The following is an 18,751-nucleotide window of genomic DNA, read 5'->3' on the forward strand; positions in this document are numbered from 1 at the left end:
TCCAAGGGAGGGACAGTGCAGACCTCTGGAGGTGCTTGGGATGTGGCAGCACCTATAGATTCATTATGTTCATGAGTCTAGTAGCTTCCTTTCAGGCTGGGTGAGAAATAAACTTAAGTGCAAAAAGCCGACAAAACACTCAGAGCCTCCGTTGGCATTCACCACTGCTAGCGATTGCACATTGAGCATCACAGGCTTTGATTCATCAGGATCTCTTAGAATATTGATGGGCGGGTTACCATAGCGATGTGTATGATTGTGCCACTGAAAGGAAACTATTGTCCGTGCTGTAAGGTTCTGCATCAAAAGCATCTCTATTTAACATGTCTGCTCTGTCTCCTTCTGAGGCCCCTGCTTGGTAAAACCTGACTCTGCTCCTGTATCAGGCACTCAGCATTCCAGCCCATCGCAGATATACGTACTAACATGTACCCCCATCTAGAGCCAGCACTCCTGTGTTCCATAGTTCAGTAGTTGAGCAGGAGTTTCTAATCATTAGTCAGTGTTGCCATAATCACCACCACCATACAACCAATCTGTATACGTGTCCCACAGAGTGTCTCCTAATATCTGCCATTTTATATTATCTTCAAGAAACCCAGTAAACCTGGCAGTGTTAAAACTGAACGAGCAGGGCCTCTTGGACAAATTGAAAAACAAGTGGTGGTACGACAAGGGAGAGTGCGGCAGCGGGGGCGGGGACTCCAAGGTCAGAGCCAGTTTGATAAACCCTGTGGGCAACCCACCTCCTACCGGGAGTGGGTGGGTGGCGTGTGAGGGTAACCGGCAGGCCCATGCTGCACTACCACTCTGCAATACTTAATCCCTCTGTGGTGGGGCCCATGGCAAATACCAAGTGCCAAATAGGGGGTAGAGTAACCATCTCCCCTGCCCCAACAAAGACACAGTGATGATTCCTTTGACTTTTTTCACACCATCCTGGTATATGTAAGTTAATGTTTTGATTCAGTTTGGGAATTTCTGTGGCCTGTGTGAGGGTAAGCAGTGTGCCGGTTACCCAAAGTGATATAGTAATACACATCTACTACCTTAGGAAATGAGCCAGCCAAGCTAGATGGAGTATTAATGCATATCACTTTCTATCTGATCCTTCTAACAGTGTTTTGCTCTGTATATTGTTTGTGTGCGTGTGTTTTATTTCCCTTTTTTTTTACCGCTAAGCTCTGTATATCTGCTGCTCTTTGTTTCTGAATGAATAACATAATATAACATTATATAATATGTTATTTATGTTATTTCCTTATGGTTGGAAGAATCCCAGTTAACCTAGCGGTGTTGAAACTCAATGAGCAAGCCGTCTTAGACAAACTGAAAAACAAATGGTGGTACGATAAAGGGGAGTGTGGCAACAAGGACTCTGGAAGAAAGGTTAGTCTCCAACCCAAACCTGTCACCTTACAGCATATCCAAGCACAACCTTGGCCTGTCCGTAGACCAGCCCTAAATGCAGCCACTAGAAAGACTGTTGTATTGGCCCAAACATAAGAGCACTAAACAAGTAGTTTAGCTATTAGCAATGTACATTTATGCATACGTAGGTATGCACATTGGTTGCTTACAGGCGAAAAGTGCACTCTACTTGTCTGTTGTTAGAATATGTCAAAGAAAAGTAAGTCCAAAGCCTTTGGATCATCCTCATTCGCAGATTAGCTTCATATGCTACGGTGTCCTACTATTAGGAGAAATGTCATGAATCTCAGCTCGGTCAGGGGTGAGTTCCACTTCCTGGTTGCTGCTGCACAGAGGAGCTTCATTGTCTCAACAATAAGTGAACAGATGTGTTAGTTGACCATAGAGTTAAATTCTAGTCACAAGAAATACACGGAAACATGTCAACACAACAAAAGGGATTTTGGTGATTGACGCATTCTTATTCTAAAAACGGGAAAAATCGGCCTGGAGAGTAAATATACCACATGCTTGTTAAACCATCCTGTAAATTATGAAAGAGCCTGTCCAGCAAAGTAAATGCAAGAACACAAGTATCCAAACTTCAAATGTCAGCTGTTGCAACTTAAAGCCGTGGTAAGATGTGGAAGAACCGCTGCCTTATGTTGGGGCCAGTACTCTGCAGAGTCTCTAGTGTCTGTCTGTTCCCACTCCTGACCTACTGTTTTCAGAGATGCCATGTCCATTTAACAGCGTGTGTCTTTGGTGGATTAGTGATTTATTAGAGCTTCTACAACTTCCGTTCTAGAAAATTGAAAAAAGCACAGCCACACAGTTTTATGATGACCGTGAGTGTAATTATATGGAATATAATAATTATCCCACCCAAAGGGAAAATACTGGACCGATAACAGGGAGGCAGGAGCTGTAATGTTGTAAGATTTACTGCCCCTGTTAAAAAAGTTGTCCTCCAAATAGAAATCCCTCTGCCAAATCTCATGTTGGCGTGTGGAAATATGGACTTAAACCTTGATAAACCTGCTGGATCAGCAGCGATTCACTCCAAGTCTGACAATTGAACTGCCTATCGATGCTTGAGTTTTCAAGCAGTTCTCTATGACAGCCTGCTGCGAAATGCATGATTGCTGACAATTTTGTATTCTTCCTTCTCTCTTGCTCATTAGTTGATATTTTGCAGCTGAAACATCACAAACTTGTGTCAGTGTCCAAAAACTTTCATCCACATTTTCATAAAAGTGGAATAAACAGAATGCACTCAATGCACCTAATGGCCAATCAATCAAATATATTAATATTGCTCATAACTGACATATGAAGAACAGAGCAGAATTATACCAAGTTAATGCAAATTCCAGGTGCAAAGTTTTAGAGAAAAGTGATGAGCATTTTGAGTCAGGAGGATACAGGTATAAATAATAAAAGAATATCAAAAGACTGATATAGACAAGCTGTTTTCCCAAGACATTTTTAATTTCATTTTTATTTTTGCTTTTATACTTAAATTCCTGTGGTTTTCCCCCATTCCATAAACAGTAGCTGCACTTTTTATCTCACACAGTGGTGACATCTTATATTTTGGTAGAATGCAGACTTGACTCGACTCTACATCTGGCGTTTGAGGTTAAAATATCTTTATAACCCTGATACACAACAGGCTGAGAATCATTCAGGGCGAGCACAAAAGGAGGCACAATAAGATACAAAAAACACCCTAACTGCAGCTCCCATGTGGCATTAATATCTCCTCGCCGTTCCACAAATGGATCCACTTGAAATGGCCGACGTATCCATAAGTGCCTTTTATGTGGCTTTAAGTTTTAATGACTTTCATTTCAGACTATAAATAGTCATAAATGTAAATAGATGCTACTGTGAAAGAAAAGAAAAAGGCCGATAATGTACAGCTGGATTAAAATGAAGTGCCATTGCTGTATGGATGCATATATGAGGATGTTTATTTGTACCTCTGTCATATATATTGTTGCCACAGTAATCTGGCACTTTTTATGCTTAAACCTCACAGTAGTTAAAAATTAGTTTTTCTTCATAATTCCAAGCGAGCTAAATGGCTGAATTTCAGGGATGAAATGAAATGATGCAGATATAAATAAAAGGAGATAAGTGCAGTGAAAAGACAATAAATACAGCAAGTTTCTAAAAACTCATTAATATGTCATATTTCATCCAGGTAGCAAACCTCAGAGGTGCAAAATACATTTTCTCACCTTGTGTTTAAAACACTTCACAGCTCATCATTGAAGACGAGTCAAAACACTCCAGTTTATAGATGTAATCTCTCCCCCTACACAAGAGTTGAATCGAATTTGATCTGGTAAAGAATTAAAATGAGGACAGAAAACACGGACATTATGTTAACCATGGAGACAACTCAATACAGCTATAGACTGCACTAACTACTATATTTATACTCTTTTTGCATTCAAAAGAATTCTATACATATTCCTGCCAGTCAGCTGAGTACAACCTTTTTTATCAAAGTTAAACGTGGGCAGAATTTGGAGAGTCCCTTTAAACAATAACTGACAACAACAGCAGAGCTTTTGATCACGAAGCCAAGACCAATTTTGGCAGATTTGGACTAAATCGTTTGTTGCCAGCATTGTACTGTAGGAAGTCGAATTAGTGAGACAGGTCTATAAAAACCGTTTCTTATAAATGTATTTGTTGCCCTCCTATGTGTATGTGGCTGTGTGTGTGTGTGGAGGTGTGTGTGCACAGGCGATGTCAATTTGACATGTCTTCTACCGTCACTCTTGTCTCTATGTACATTTTTTATTTAAGTTTTTACTTTTTTTTAACTTTTTGAGCCGTCTGTTCTGCTACAAATGTCGGTCTTTTTGTGGTCGAGTGTGAATCGCTGCGTCTGCCTTCAATGTTTCCTCGTATATGTGTAAGGTTTCCACCATTGTATTTAATTGCCGACCCCCCCCCCCCCCATCACTCCTGCAGGACAAGACGAGCGCTCTGAGCCTGAGCAACGTGGCGGGGGTCTTCTACATCCTGATCGGAGGCCTGGGCCTGGCCATGCTCGTGGCACTGGTGGAATTCTGCTACAAGTCCAGGACCGAGTCGCGCCGAATGAAGGTGTCCACTGCACGAGCCGCTGCTGCCTCAGCTGCTCAGGCCTTTCACTGCTCAGCCTTAGACAGTGGTGCTAGCGCCCCCTACACAGAGCTGCAGAGTTACGGCCTGTACGCCAACAACACTGTTAAGATATAAGGGCAGAGCACAGCCACGGGGTAGGAAACGCTGTGATCAAGCCGTGATGTTGATGATGATGATGCTGCTGCTGCTGCTGCTGCTGCTGCTGCTGCTGCTGCTGCTGATGACATGCGCCTCCTCACCTCCGCCCACTCCCCCACCGCCCATCTGACTGTGATCCACAGTAGGGCCTCTCGAGGCTTCCACCGCACTGCCAACGCTGTCCTGTACCTCTGTCTACCTCTGCAGCTCAGTCTCTCTTTACCTCGCCGATCTCCGCAGTGTCGTTGCATCACTTGATTTCGAAATTGTCCTTATACCTAAAATTGACATTTTCTGTTGGCCCTGCTGCCAACTGCTGTAATATGTAGGGAAACACCTCAGTTTGTTTTGGTTCTTTCTGAAGTCTTATTCTCTATTTACTATGTTTAACACATGTATTACCAATAACAGCAGGTTTAAAACGTTTATGATTTGCATAAAACGTAAAATGTTCAACACTTTGCAACAAACTGAACTCCGCTAAGCAGCTGAAACCCCTCATAAAGAATGACAAATGGCTTTCGCTTGTAGATTTTGAGTGAATCCAAATCATTATATATCCTTTCCTTTTAACAAGCTGAAACATATAAAGGTCACATAAAAGCTAATAACAGAATTATCTCCCATAACAAGTCAGTAGCACAGAGACAAATGGAGAAATTCCATCTCTATCATACAGGTTTAAAGGCAATTTCAATCAGAGTGGTACATCTCTTTGTCCCTCGGGGCCATTCTTTGCTCCTCCTTCTCTGTTTGCTGACTGTCTCGCAAACGCAGGGCCCATTGTGGTGAACATCCTTTCTATGTATCCCATAAGGCAATTCTGGTGCGGCTCACGTGTGTCTCATCACTGCTTTTACGTAGATCCGTCTAACTCAATCTGTTGTGTGTTGGGAAACCCGGAAGCAAGGAGAGAAATGTTGGGTAAAAATATCTGTCTGTTTATCCTCAGCTTCCGGAATCAATCTGCAGTAAACAATCTTTGATTCCGACATCAAAGCCTTTCGCCAACAGACTCTGTGTATAAAAAGAAAGAAAAGAAAGGCAGAGCTAAGATAAGGACACGTGTTCGACGCCCGTCTTTTATGTTTAATCACTCCTCAGATGGGCTGATTGGTATGCTGATGAGACTGGCAAGGTGCCTTTTAGACCAGTTTGGCTTGAAATACACAACACCGGCGTGCCAATTACGAATCAGAGAATGGCGTAAATCTCCCATCCCCGTGCGCTGCTCACCAGTTGCTCCAGATTGCGCTGCCGCTGCCCAATTTAATCAGCGGCGGAGTAAGGAGCACGGGCAGACTCCGGAGGAGCACGTTCGCACAAACACGAGCCCATCACACATCATTAAGTCAACTTTCGGGCCCAGTGGCTTTTACTGCGCTACAGCGGAGCTATTAAATCAATGAGCGAAACATCAGCTCCTTTCTTATTGGACTCACTTGATCCACTTGTCCTGCTACAAATTAGGACATCGACGCACATGAGCCAATACTGTGATTTCCGGTATCAGACACCAATAAGGATCGTAAAAACTACCACTATTCAGAGTGTTCCTGAATGGCTCGCCGTGCCAGCACCACATTCACGTAGTCCCATAAAAAGCTACTTGTGCGTGCATACTAAAATGCTTTCCTAAGAAATAAGACGATTTATTTTCAAGAAGTTTAGACTTAACCTGTCTGTTCCTGGTTTTTAATTTCGGCAAATGTTCTGTAATGCTGAAGAACACGAGCGACCGTCTGACTGTCTCTTTGCTTCCTGACAGCAATCCATCAACGATGCCATGCGCTGCTCCACCCTGACCCGGATGAGTGGCAATGGGAGCAGCGGAGAGAACGGACGAATCCTCACCCACGATTTCCCCAAGACTGTTCAGACGCTGCCCTGCATGAGCCACACCGCCAGCATGGGACTGGGTGCTTCTGGCATGTGATCATCACGTGACCATGCTGGACCACAAGGTACAGGCAGGGTGGGGCAGAAGGAGAGCACAAAGACTCGCACACAAAAAAAATCCAATAAAAAGACCTCTGAAACCATGGCTGTCCGGTTTTACCCTTCTATTCCCTTGGCTGTCGATGTGCACGTCCAGAATAAGACATATGTTTACTGCCAAAGTGCACTCTACGAACTAGGAAAAGACTCGCAATGTTTTGTTGTTTTTTTTTAATGAAAGGGGGGAGTTGTGGTGCAATAAAGAAGCTGTCGGTGGCGTGGTTTAACATTTTTTACAGTGTTAATTTACGCGGCAGAAAAACATAATTCTACAATTCGCCGCGTGCGCCGTGCCATTTCATGGAGTTGCTGCCTGCGTGTGCAATATCTTCACCGCTGACCCGGGTCCACCTAGATGCTCTGACGGCTGGTTAAACATGCGTTTGCACAGATGTGACAAAAGAGGACCGACGTGACGATCCGATATCCTTTTTATTACACTCTGCTCTTTCCCTGTCACATTTACACACCGTTTTTTGAAGGACAGTGCTTTGTGTAGCTGTTTTTTTGTTTTTGTTTTTTAATATATAAATATATATATAGTACATCATTTACCCTGTTGTGAAGAGTCTGTCATTCGGTTTGATTTCTGCTCACGTGAAGGATCTGGCAGTTTCAGCCGATGACCAGGCAAATGAGCATTGCTGCTACATCCAACACTTCATGCCTTGTCTTTGTGCCATATGATCTCACAAATGCACATACGTGACGATATGTTGCTATTGGGCCCGAAGGAGTTTTAGCTTTGGCCTGTGTGAGAGCAGTTTTAGAATAGAGACATATTCTGTACATGAGTGACCACACACTGTATTTTATTGTTGCATTCATAGAATATTCATTGATTTAATGGAGAGTCTATCTGCAGCGGATTAAAGATGATTTCAGCAAATGCGTTCCTCCAACATTCCTTGATGTGCTGTATTTTCAGTTCTACTTGTGTAAAACAGCAAGAAGCTTCCTCCCACCACTGTGAGTGTGACATATTTATAGATGGAGACAGAATGGAAAGGACGCTGGTTCCTCTCCCTGTTGCTAGGTAGCTCACCACGGAGGTGGGACAATTTTAGGTGTTTGCTTGGAGTCAAGGTTGTGGATCGCTGCACTCGGCATCCTCATAACCCCCCCCACCCAGATTATGTCAAGGAAGCAGAAATCATAGTGGCAGGCTGTGGTGGGAAGGGGTCAGAGCTGAGAAAAGGGTGTTGGCTTTCAAGGCCTTGAAGGAAGATTCCACCTGAACACACAAAATGACAAATTTCTTTTTATTTATCCCATGTTTTCTGCAAGAGGGAGCTCAAATAATAGTCCTCATACTATGTTTTGATGTGCTGTGTTTTTATGCCATCGCACAACTAATTCAAATGTTCAAACATGTATCAGCAGAGAAAGAAGAACCAGACACGGTCTGTGAGGGGCGTCACTTGCAGTTTTAGACTCTCGAGGAAGATAATGTAGGGAGGTGGGTTCAACTTTTTTTTTTAACTTCCAGCCAGAATGTGTAAAAAGTGCATTTGTACTTATCTTCTCCCGACATCAGTTCATCCGAGATGTTGACCTGCACACACACAGTTTATGGATTGCCGAGCGCAACTCAAGTTCCCCAGATTTCCATTAAAGGAAAAACAAAAAAATCGGTGACCATGTGAACTCGGCCCAAACAAGCAGATGTGCAGAGGCAGCCCTCACACCACCCTCTTCTCCTTTGAGTTTTGAGTTTCTACTTTAAAGTGCTACTAAAACCCACATATGACCCCCCCCCCCCCCCATCAATAAAAACCCAGGCAGTCGAGAGTTTACTGAAATCAGACACATCTCTCTGTATTATGTATATAAAAATGCTTTTATCCCCACAAGTGATAGTGCGCGTCCAATCATGCCTCCGTGTACCTGACTTAGTTACCTGCCGTGTGAGTACTTGCTCCTGTCTTCCCCCATTTACGCCTCCATTTTTGCCGACGCTGTCGTAATTGGGCCTCAGCGCAGCGCACTTCAGTGGAGGCTTCACCTTCACAGAGATGTTTTATATGGCATAACTTTTTTTAATGAAAAACAATTCAATGTTTGTAATATAAAGGCGTTGGGCGGTGAGAGGGTGTTACTTTGACGTGCAGAAAACACAAAACGCGCTGATGTTGAATAGATGCTCGTGGGGTTCAAAGGTAGTTTCCAGTCACTTCATTTTAATGAAGGATCTCTTGTTGGTGTTTTTCTCAGTGCTTAAAACTTTATATCAATTTGCATTTGTTTTCTTTTTCCACAGTATTTTATTTCTGAAATCAAATTACCATTCGTAGAGATAGTATTGTTTTTAATTATTATTATTATTATTACTATGATTATTGGAATTTCGAGCTAAAACAACAGTACCTATGTTTTCAAAAGGGTTCACGGTTTTAAAAATAAACATATTGTAAAAGAATTCAGCTATTATGAATCAGACTTCTGAGAGCTAAACTTTTTTTCTAACCAAAGTGTCTTGGAAGGAAATCATCATGCTTTTGTAACCTAATAAAGAAATAAAATTTGTCTGTTTGCTTTTATTTCTGTTAGACTTAACTTGAGGTTTTGTTTGATTTAATGCATGGAGTATATTTGATTAATAAGCCGTCACATCAGTATTAACATTTCCCAGATCATTTTCTAGCCTGTATCGTTTACTGTGATGACATTGCGTCACAGTAAACGCACTAAAGAATTCTGATCTTATTCCTCTCAGAGTGGGAGTTTTTGTGGAACACAGGACAGAGCATATGTAGAAACATTATTATTATGATATTCTCCATTCAGGGCCCCAATATGGATACAGTATTCCCACATTAGATCATTTAAAAGTTGCCTATTAACAATTTAATCAAATCAGCTACCTGTTGCGGATTAAAACAAAAACACATATTGGAGAAGGAAAAGTTTGCCATATTTGTTTCCTATTTTCTGACTAGCTTTAATATATCCTTCTCAGTAATTATGGCCTGTGTGACTATATCATACATAGACTGTTATGAAAGGCTAAATCTATTGAACATTTTACCATACACACTACATAATGCAGCAGGTTGAACACAAGAAGGATGATTTTGATAAATTCCTCTCAAAGGGAGATACGTATACACTGGAGAGAGACATTTTGATTTGATAATACTTCCATGTGTGTATCTAAGTTTATGTTCCAGGGGGGCTTATGTGGTCCTAACCATTGGCTTTCGCCACCCACGTCAATAGTAATACAACCTACACAGTTGTGACACCCTAAGAGTCTCCATGATATATCACATATCCAGAAAGAAGAGTCAAGGTGACTCTTCTGGTTGATTTAGCAGGATGTAGGGGACTTCCTGTTGAGTCAGGTCAGGGTTACACTTAGAAAACCTGACAGTCCTTTTACAGTATTTGTAATTTGATGACACACACTCAGCTGGCTGGTAACCATGACGTTAAACCGTCAGGCCAGCCTGGAGTATGGAAAAGTAGATTATTTGACAGTTTTAATGGAAGACAAGTCCTCAGTGTGTGTCACAGCCTGCATGCACGCCCTTCACGCCTCGGTGGTTTCCCACTTTATTGTTTTGTTCAGCCGGGAAGAATTGTTATTATGATGAAGATGCAAATATAGAATGTGTTATTGTCTGCCATAGCGCTCTTTTTGTTCGTTCCATCCCTCTGCATCTGTGTGTGTGTGTGTGTGTGTGTGTGTGTGTGTGTGTGTGTTCCTTAGAGATAGCAGGGTGTCATGCTGTGTCACACCCCATGATTACTGACATCAAATACCGGAGAAAGAAGCCCCCACCCGACAGGCCTGAATTCTTTCTGTATAATTAACATATCCCTTTCTCTTCTTCCCCTGTCATCCTTTCTTTTTGTCCTTTTCCAAATAGGTGTTTCCACTACGTTTCTCCACATTTGTTTATCATTTTCATGCAGTGCACAACATTCCTTCTTGTTTGAAAGAGCTGCCGTGCACTCTTAATTGATTTGGTATTTGGAAATGCTAACACTAGTCCTGTTGTTACCTTATCATTACCGCCTGGTGTGTGACTGAGTTATTCCACATTTGGGATGAATTTAATCTCCAGAAACTCCTGTCCCTTATTTATTTTTTTATTTTTTTGCAGACTGGAGTCCTCAGCGCTTATCTAAAATTAAATCTGGCTGTGGCATGTGTCCTGGCTCATTGAGGACCTGTAATTTGCATGTCAAATTATGTCCTGTGTCTTCTGGTTCTGGGTTAAAATATGAACAACTCTAGCTTTGGTCTATTTATTGATTTGTTTTCTTTTTTTAACCCCTTGCACGGACCATGTTCCCATTGTAGAGATGCCTTACACCTCAATCATGCTGTTGTGGAGAGAAGACAGTTTAACCTCGTTGCTGCGTCTCCTCCTGGCATGTGAGCCATGTGGTCCCAAATACGGGCGGAAAGCAAATCAATACCAGTCGAGCTCGTACCGGTGAGATGGAGTAACGTCTTCCAGCCACCGGGGAGGAAACGCTCGCTGCTCTTTGAAGCAGTTGGAGTGAACCGCCTCAGTCGGTGGCACAAGGGTCGAGTTTTTACATCAGATCTTCCTGGATGCTGATTTTCCATTATTTTTATCTCTGATGTCTGTAGCAATTCTGCCCAGTGTGCACTTCAAACGCCCACATGCAACTGCAGAGTTTGCTACTGAAGGTACGAGCCTCTTTCACCACGGGCACAAACATGCACATGATGCTGAGCCAAATGTGTGTGCTTGAGCATTTGTGCTATTTGCTTGTGGGATTGAAGATTCTAAAACCCAACACCACTATAAAAACATGCAAAAACGAGACAGCATTTAACTACACACATCATGAGTGAGAGGACATTCAGTCATTATTTAACACGAACATACGAGTCTGTTTAACTTTTGCTTTTCGCGTCCATTTCTGTTGATTGTGTTGAGGGTGCAGGTCGACAACGGCGACAGTCAAAAAGCTGCTGCAAGTTGATGAAGAGACTTGTGTGTTTAACCTAAAATTAAGGTTGATATATGCTGTTGTGAAAATACATTGAAATGTCCATTGCTGGAAAATTGTACATGCGGTTATTTTATTATGTTACATTGGATCACTTTAAATTGTGATACTCTTAATACCTCTTGAAAATACGAGCCTAGATGTTGTCAGTATTGTGTATGAAAGCCACGGCTGAGCAGGAGGGAATCAATAAAACAAAACAAAAGGTGCTGCAGGTGTAAAGATCTATATAGATATATGATGTGAGGCGGCACTGTCTTCAATATTGTCTTTGCTTGGTCAGCAGACACATCAGGACTCTCTGTGGAGCAGCTTTTCCCATTAGCTACTGATTTATATGTAGCATTGCAGTTACATTGCTTTTAAATGAAAAGCTGGATACAATGAGTTATTATCCCATTGGAGCTTCATGTTTCTGTGAGGGTCGTGCGGGGACCGGCTCGGCAGTCAATCACGAGCCACGGCCTGTTAATCTGATATCCTCAACCGTTTCATTTCCTACTTCCTCGCTGCCGGTTGAACAGAGGAGTTGCTAACAGCCCAGTTGAAGTTAAGAGGGAAAACTGCCGCCCTGAACACAACTTCACTCGCTTTGTTTCCCATCTGTCCAACTCGGCGGACGGGGGCGAGCGGCTGCCTCACGGAGATGGATTGGAGGTAGCAAACGACCTACAGAAAGAAAGAGGAGTTGAACAGCAGGGAGAGGGAGGCAGAAATGTATGGCCGCCCACATTGCCCCAGACAGAGTGACTGATGAGGGTGGGGAGATTTTCCACAGTGGGTAAACCTGGAGCACCTGCCTGTAGCACCCTTCTAAAATTCTAGTTAATCACTCTGATGGTCAAAATCAAGAAAGCAGGAAATATTCTCTATTTCAGTGGAATTTTCCTCTGAAAGGGGCCGCGATATTGTAATTAGATGACGACCACGCAACAGTGCTTCATCCATTCGTTGGACAGGAGCTGTTTGGCAAACACAGGGGACATTTTTCCTTCTACCGACGTGTCAAGAACCGAAAAAGGACAGCTTTGTCCATTCTTCCGTGCCAGAGCTGGCAACAAAGACATTCAGATCCAGCTCAACCCTAAAAGGCAACTTAATCAAATTTCCCAAAGCGGTCGGATCATCACATGCACACGGCTGCAGTAATGGCGCATTAGAGCTAATGTGCGGGTCAGAATCCTAGCATGAGAAAACAGCACGCCCGAGCGTGTTTGAGCATATCTGCAGGAGCGTGTGCATCGACGTGCAGGTGGGATTTCAGTCAACATGTGTGTGAAGTAAAGGCAGAATAATGGATTCAGTCCCAGTAAGCGTAATCAGTGAACCCTGAGCTCAGCCTATTGAAGTTTAATAACATTCTGAATGTCAGAACATATGACAGCAGAGCAACATAATCCCCTCTCCCTGTAGAGAGAAACTGCAACTGAATAAAGTCTATCTCTCCCCCCTCTCTCTCTCTCTCTCTCTCTCTCTCTCTCTCTCTCTCTCTCTCTCTCAAAGGCTTTTCAGATTAGCTGGTGTGATTTAAAGGAGTTTAAAGTGCGGTAAATAAGGGAGAGTTCCAGATGAGTTCACATGCTGCCATCACCTGCAGGGTTTGTCACCCCCATCATACAGCTCCTACTGTGTGATTACTGGAATAAAAGTGACAGCAAACGCACCACAGAGTCTGAACTGCCGAACTGTTGCGCAGCCGGTATTAAATATTAAAGGCAAACTGCTGATGTTGCGCACATGATGAGCAGAGAACGGAACACATGGAAAACAACAGGCCAAGTGTGTGATGGGGTGGGGCTTGTCTTTTTATTGTGCTGACCCACCGATTCGACTGAAACATTGCAATTAAGATCGCGTTGTGAAGGTGGAAGCTAACATGCTAACGGTCGTTGCATCTGTGTGGAGGAATGTGGTGTCTGATAGGAGCTCCACGCCCTCACAGGGCAGCTGCATGATAATATCAAAGCACTTCTTCCCACACAAGCTCTTCAATTAAAGTGGTCGGGGGCTTTTTGGAGGATCTCACACGCGCACGCACACACACACACACACACACATTTCTCTTTTTCGAAATTAATTTTCAGTGGCAGTTGTTTTCACGGAGGTCTGCAGGAATGTTGTCCTTCCACCATGCCAGCTTTTAAGTCACATTTATTTTAAGGATATTACATTTTCATTTACTTTTATATGAAGCATGAAACACAATCGTTGCACTAGTGTGTAGAAACCCCAAACATCCCAACACTGTGAAGATACCTGTAGTGAGCGCACTGAAGCTGCTATAAAACAGTGGCCCAATAGTTGTACGCAGGTAAAAGATGGGCAGTGTCAAGCCCGGCCAAATTACTGCACTCTGACTCTACCGAGCTCTTTATTTTGGGATCCCTGCCCGCAGCTTTACAGTTTTCTGTATTCTCATGATTCTCCTTGCTTCATAAAGGTTGGGAGCTGTTTAAGTGTAAATGTTCCAACTTTGCTTTTCATGTCCACTGCAGCGCCACAAGTATCAAATGAGAAAATTTGATCGACATCAACATGACAATTGTCAGCTAGATGTGCAAAACGGTGGATTTTCTGCTAGAAGTGTTCATGTCTTTTAAATGTATGTTTGCAGGCAGGAATAAAGACTGAGTGTTGATTGGCCCATAGAAGAACTGGTGGAATTTACCATGGTGGATACGTTTTTGATGGTGTGCACCAGTTAAGTGAGCGTTGCTGGAGTATTTTGGCTTTTTCCTGCAAGTAAATATATGACGAGCTTTAATAACACATTACCATGTGACATTTGCAGCCAACCTAAATGAAAAGCAGTGCAACACTTGTTCCTCTCACGCTGCTATTTTACATAATGCAGCTCAAGTCCTGCATTTGATAGGTGTCATTAAATGCAACACAGTAAGACAAAATGACTAAAATCAGGCTGGCTAATGAAGCCACTTGGGTGTGAATGCTTTGTTATCAGTTTGCATTAATTTAGTCTGTTTCTTCCTCTTTCTCTTTCTTTGTAGTCCATTAATCTCCGAAATACATCTTCTGTCTACATCATTACATTTTTCTAGTATGCCATCGTGTCTCTCTGATTTGCTAAACCACAAATAGAGTCCAGAGCAGAGAGCGACGGGAGAAAATGTCACATTCCACTGAAAGCAGCAGACCACACCGGCATGCCAATTCATCGCTATTGTGGTTGGAGGGATGGCGGGTGGGGGGGAGTTAAGGGGTGGGATGGAGGATAACAGGAGAGACTCTTGTCCATTGTGCGTTTTTAAATAAATGGCTTTTTTTTTCTTGATGATGATTTTTCTAATCCTACCAAGGACCTCTCGGCAAACTGGCTGGCTTATCACCCCCGTGCAGTCTTTCTCTCATTAAAACACAATCGCAGGCCACCAACTCTAATAAACCTTCAAGTTCCACTTTGAAATAAATGCGTGCATGCCTGCGTGCATGTGTGTGTGTGTGTGTGTGTGTGTGTTTGTGCTCCACAGTGAGGACTAGAATATGCATTTGATAAGCAAAGTGAGGACATTGTTGGGGAAGTTGGGACATACAACTTTATAAAGCTGTTTGTGGGACTTTGAAGGTCAATATTACATTTTGGGTTTTGGTCAAGGTAAGGTGGTAACCTGGTAAGGTGGTATAGACACTTGTTTCATCACTGTTGGAGAACTTTTAACTAAAATGATTTGTGTGTGTGTCTGCCAGTTTTACTCTACGTGACATATTTTTCTAATTACATCCCTTGATTACAAAAAGTCATTTAAAAATTCTGTGTAAATAAATGCTAATGATAACAAGCTATCGGGATTTAATGTGTACCCTGATTGTTTTTATGACAATTGCTGGAGGAGTGTTCACGGAATACACTTCTGAAATGATTACTCGTGGGGCAAGTCCAGAACAAGCCAATTACACATTCCATCCTCTCTCTAACTGACACACACATACACACACACACACACATGCACACACACATTTCTGTTTTTCATAGAAATAATGCATTACCTTTACCTGAGAACGCTGCCTGGAGTGTCTGAATACACAAACTTTTAAAGGAGAGTTAAATGTCTTGAAAATGTTTCCATGTGAACAGGGAGCACAGTGCATGCACATCACTCTGTCAGATAAAGGTCGTTTGTTGTAACATCGCCACCTACTGGCCCTGCATGCTGACTCATTATCGTGGATGCGTGTGAATGCGTATCCTTTTCATGGTGCCTCCATGTTAAAATGCAGAGAAAGAACCTGTCCATTTTTGGTGACAACATTATGTAAACCCAACCTACCGGTAATCCTGACCCCTCCCACTACCGGTAACTACCTAACAACCCCTCGACCTTAACCTAAACCCAAGTCTAACCTCAACCTTAAAAACATGTCTAAACCCACCAACAGTCCTTTAAAGACGTGGAACCCAGCAAAATAGCCCCACTTTCCTGTGAATATGTACTAAATGTGAGAACACACAACCACCCCACCCCCTTCACACACACTCACGCATACACATGTTGACTTTGAATTGATCTCCATCCAGGTTTTTATATGTTTACAGTATTGGTGTGCTGTAGCTGAACCATTGACAGTATCAGTAGATAAGGAGGTGCACCCTTTCTCATGAAACATCAGGCCTTAAAAAACCCAAAAATCACATCTGAAGTAGTTTCCTCACACCAATAATATATACTTAGTTAAGCTAAAATAACACATGAACGACATTTGCATTCAAAGAAGAAAACATGACAATAACCTGGAAAACCAGCCTTAGTTTGGATACACTGCAAAATTCTGAGAAATGGTGACTCAATGTTTTTATTATTGTGCCTATTATTGCCTTTTCAAACCCATCCATTGTCCTGCTGCTCTCTGAATATATATATATATATATATATATCTCATGCGCAGTCAGCAAAAATGACACAGAACTGATCAGAAGTGTGACTCTTGGAGCATCTGGATCATCATTCGTACAGATTGGTCTCTGCACATCTGGATTTCTTCAACTGTGATGAGCAAAACTGTTCCATTGTTTCCTCCCACTGTTCTGCCTCATGTCTCACAGCTCAAAACCCCCTGCTAGCGCGCTGGAGTCCCCCGCACCACGCTCAGCATCCGGGCAAACCTCAGCCATGTAAGAAAAGAATTTATGGAAATTATATGCATTAAAAAAGATTAGAGAGGAGCTAAAGACAGATAAGGCAGCTGTCATTGGCAGTGATTTGGAGGTCTATGAGACCTCTCACTTTGTTCCTAAATTATTCATGCAGTCTGTCAGCGCTGCTGTCTTGGTCGACTCCGCTCGCTTTGTGTGTGCGGCGATGACAGAAATCCCGCAAAATGTTCACCACTGTCTTCTGAGGGAGAATGAGAGCGAGCATATGTGTGCCTGCGCTTTGTCCCTCTGTTCTTTAAGTCTTTGTGGGTGTTGCCACATGTTTCTATAAGCATTCAAGCAAAACAGTTACAGAATGTGCAGTTTTATGTGAACACTCAACACAAAAACGGTGCACAGGCTGTAAGTCTGCTACTTGCTGTCACATCAACGTGCTCACAAAGAAAGGCTGACAGGGTGATTTCCTCTCTCCCTCTCTCCCTCTCATCCCAGTGAGAGGTAGCTTGCTGCAGTTCCACTTCTTTGTGGGAGGCTATAAAGGACAAATATTCTTTTAGATGTTGGGAAACATGGATTATTAATGCTCTCTCTCACATAGCCTCCTTGTGTTGCCTACACCATATGATATAACTGGGGGGGAGAAATCATAATGCTTCTGCAGCAATGTGTGCTGGGTCCGTAACGTTGGTTGTGAGATACGCGTCATGTCGGCCGCGGTCTCTCTGCATCGTGAAGAATTCTTTCCTAACGCTAACAGGTGACCACATTTGGACTGTTGACTATTTAAACACGTACTCGGGTCTGTCGTTTTCACCCTGCATCATCGGAAAAGCTGTCAGTGGGAAACGTCGCTGAATGTGACGCATGATTAAGGCCCTTAAAGTCTTTTAATCAACACATTTGCTTTCGGTCATGCGTTGGCGTGTGAATAAGCTGTTAGTCAGCAACTTGAACGTAGGTGTTGACCTTGTTAAAAAAAGGTTTGCTTGAGAGCTCCTTTCTGACAGAAAGCTCATAATGTGAACAAGTAACAAAGCTAGTGATGTCAGCACGTGGGCGGATAATACACCCGGCTCTTTATCTTCTTTTATCTTAAATCAAGGCTTACTTAAATTCATCACACACAATTACAGATGAAACCATTAAATTGAGACAATGTGGTGACCCAGCTACATATCAACTGTGAAAGATTCGAATGTTAAATGTGACACGCTTTTAAAAGATTCTATTTGAAATGACTTTAGGTTAGAGCACTTACTCTTCATCTTAATTAAAGTACTTTACGTTACTTAAACTTCAGTGCGGTCAACAACTCAATTGCACTTCACTGACCCAAACCTCCCCCTCAAGTCTTCTGTCTAAATTTATAGAGTTTTAAGCATTTTTTTCAAAATACATGATGACAAAAATGTTTCAACGTCACAGCAAGAGTGCTACATTTAGAATTTGGAATCTTCTTCCCCCACAATGAATGAATTAAGTAAATTAGATGGTTCTGACAGCCAGACCCTCTGTATCTATGGCTGTATTTGGCACGTTGCACACACGCAGATATCCTGTGGAGAGCATATGGCACCGGTACAGATGTTTTAACAAGGTTAGCCACTTGATTTTCACTGAAGAAAGCAGTTTTAGTCATGGCAGACCCCAGTTTTAGGAGGTATGGCAACGATTTACAAGGCTTATTTAGATAAGCTACAGAAGATCTCTGGAGAATCCGATCAGGAGTTTCTCTGCATCTGCCTACTCGCTCACACCAAAACAAAGAGGATGTCCACATCACAAACATGTGGAATCGGCCCAATCAGTTGGAGTGGGAGGTGCCTCTTCTGTTTCCACGTCCAGATAAAATCCAGACTGCAGAGATAGAGACAGGGAGACACGGGCTTTATTCTACTTTGAAATGCACATAGATACGAGGTCTGCTCCTTCCTGGGAACCTCGAGGTGACATCCT

General features: G+C 42.6%; 1 protein-coding gene across 6 annotated transcripts in view; it reads left to right on the forward strand.

The window, feature by feature from the left end:
* gria1a (glutamate receptor, ionotropic, AMPA 1a) overlaps window positions 1–8,459 on the forward strand; it is a 57,516-nt gene extending 49,057 nt beyond the window's left edge. The window contains exons 15-17 of one of the 6 annotated variants that reach the window (XM_029847195.1): window positions 1,275–1,389; window positions 4,402–4,691; window positions 6,464–6,601. In XM_029847195.1, coding sequence (XP_029703055.1) covers window positions 1,275–1,389; window positions 4,402–4,671 — 385 coding nt within the window. In that variant the 3' untranslated portion in view covers window positions 4,672–4,691; window positions 6,464–6,601. Of the gene's footprint in view, window positions 1–594; window positions 710–1,274; window positions 1,390–4,401; window positions 4,692–6,463 lie in introns of those variants that run through there. The other 5 variants (XM_029847194.1, XM_003970496.3, XM_003970495.3 and 2 more) reach the window with 5 other exon arrangements.
* The last annotated feature ends 10,292 nt before the right edge of the window (window positions 8,460–18,751 follow it).

The sequence above is a fragment of the Takifugu rubripes genome, chromosome 14, assembly GCF_901000725.2.
Source record: "Takifugu rubripes chromosome 14, fTakRub1.2, whole genome shotgun sequence".
In the NCBI taxonomy this organism is placed as follows: domain Eukaryota; kingdom Metazoa; phylum Chordata; class Actinopteri; order Tetraodontiformes; family Tetraodontidae; genus Takifugu; species Takifugu rubripes.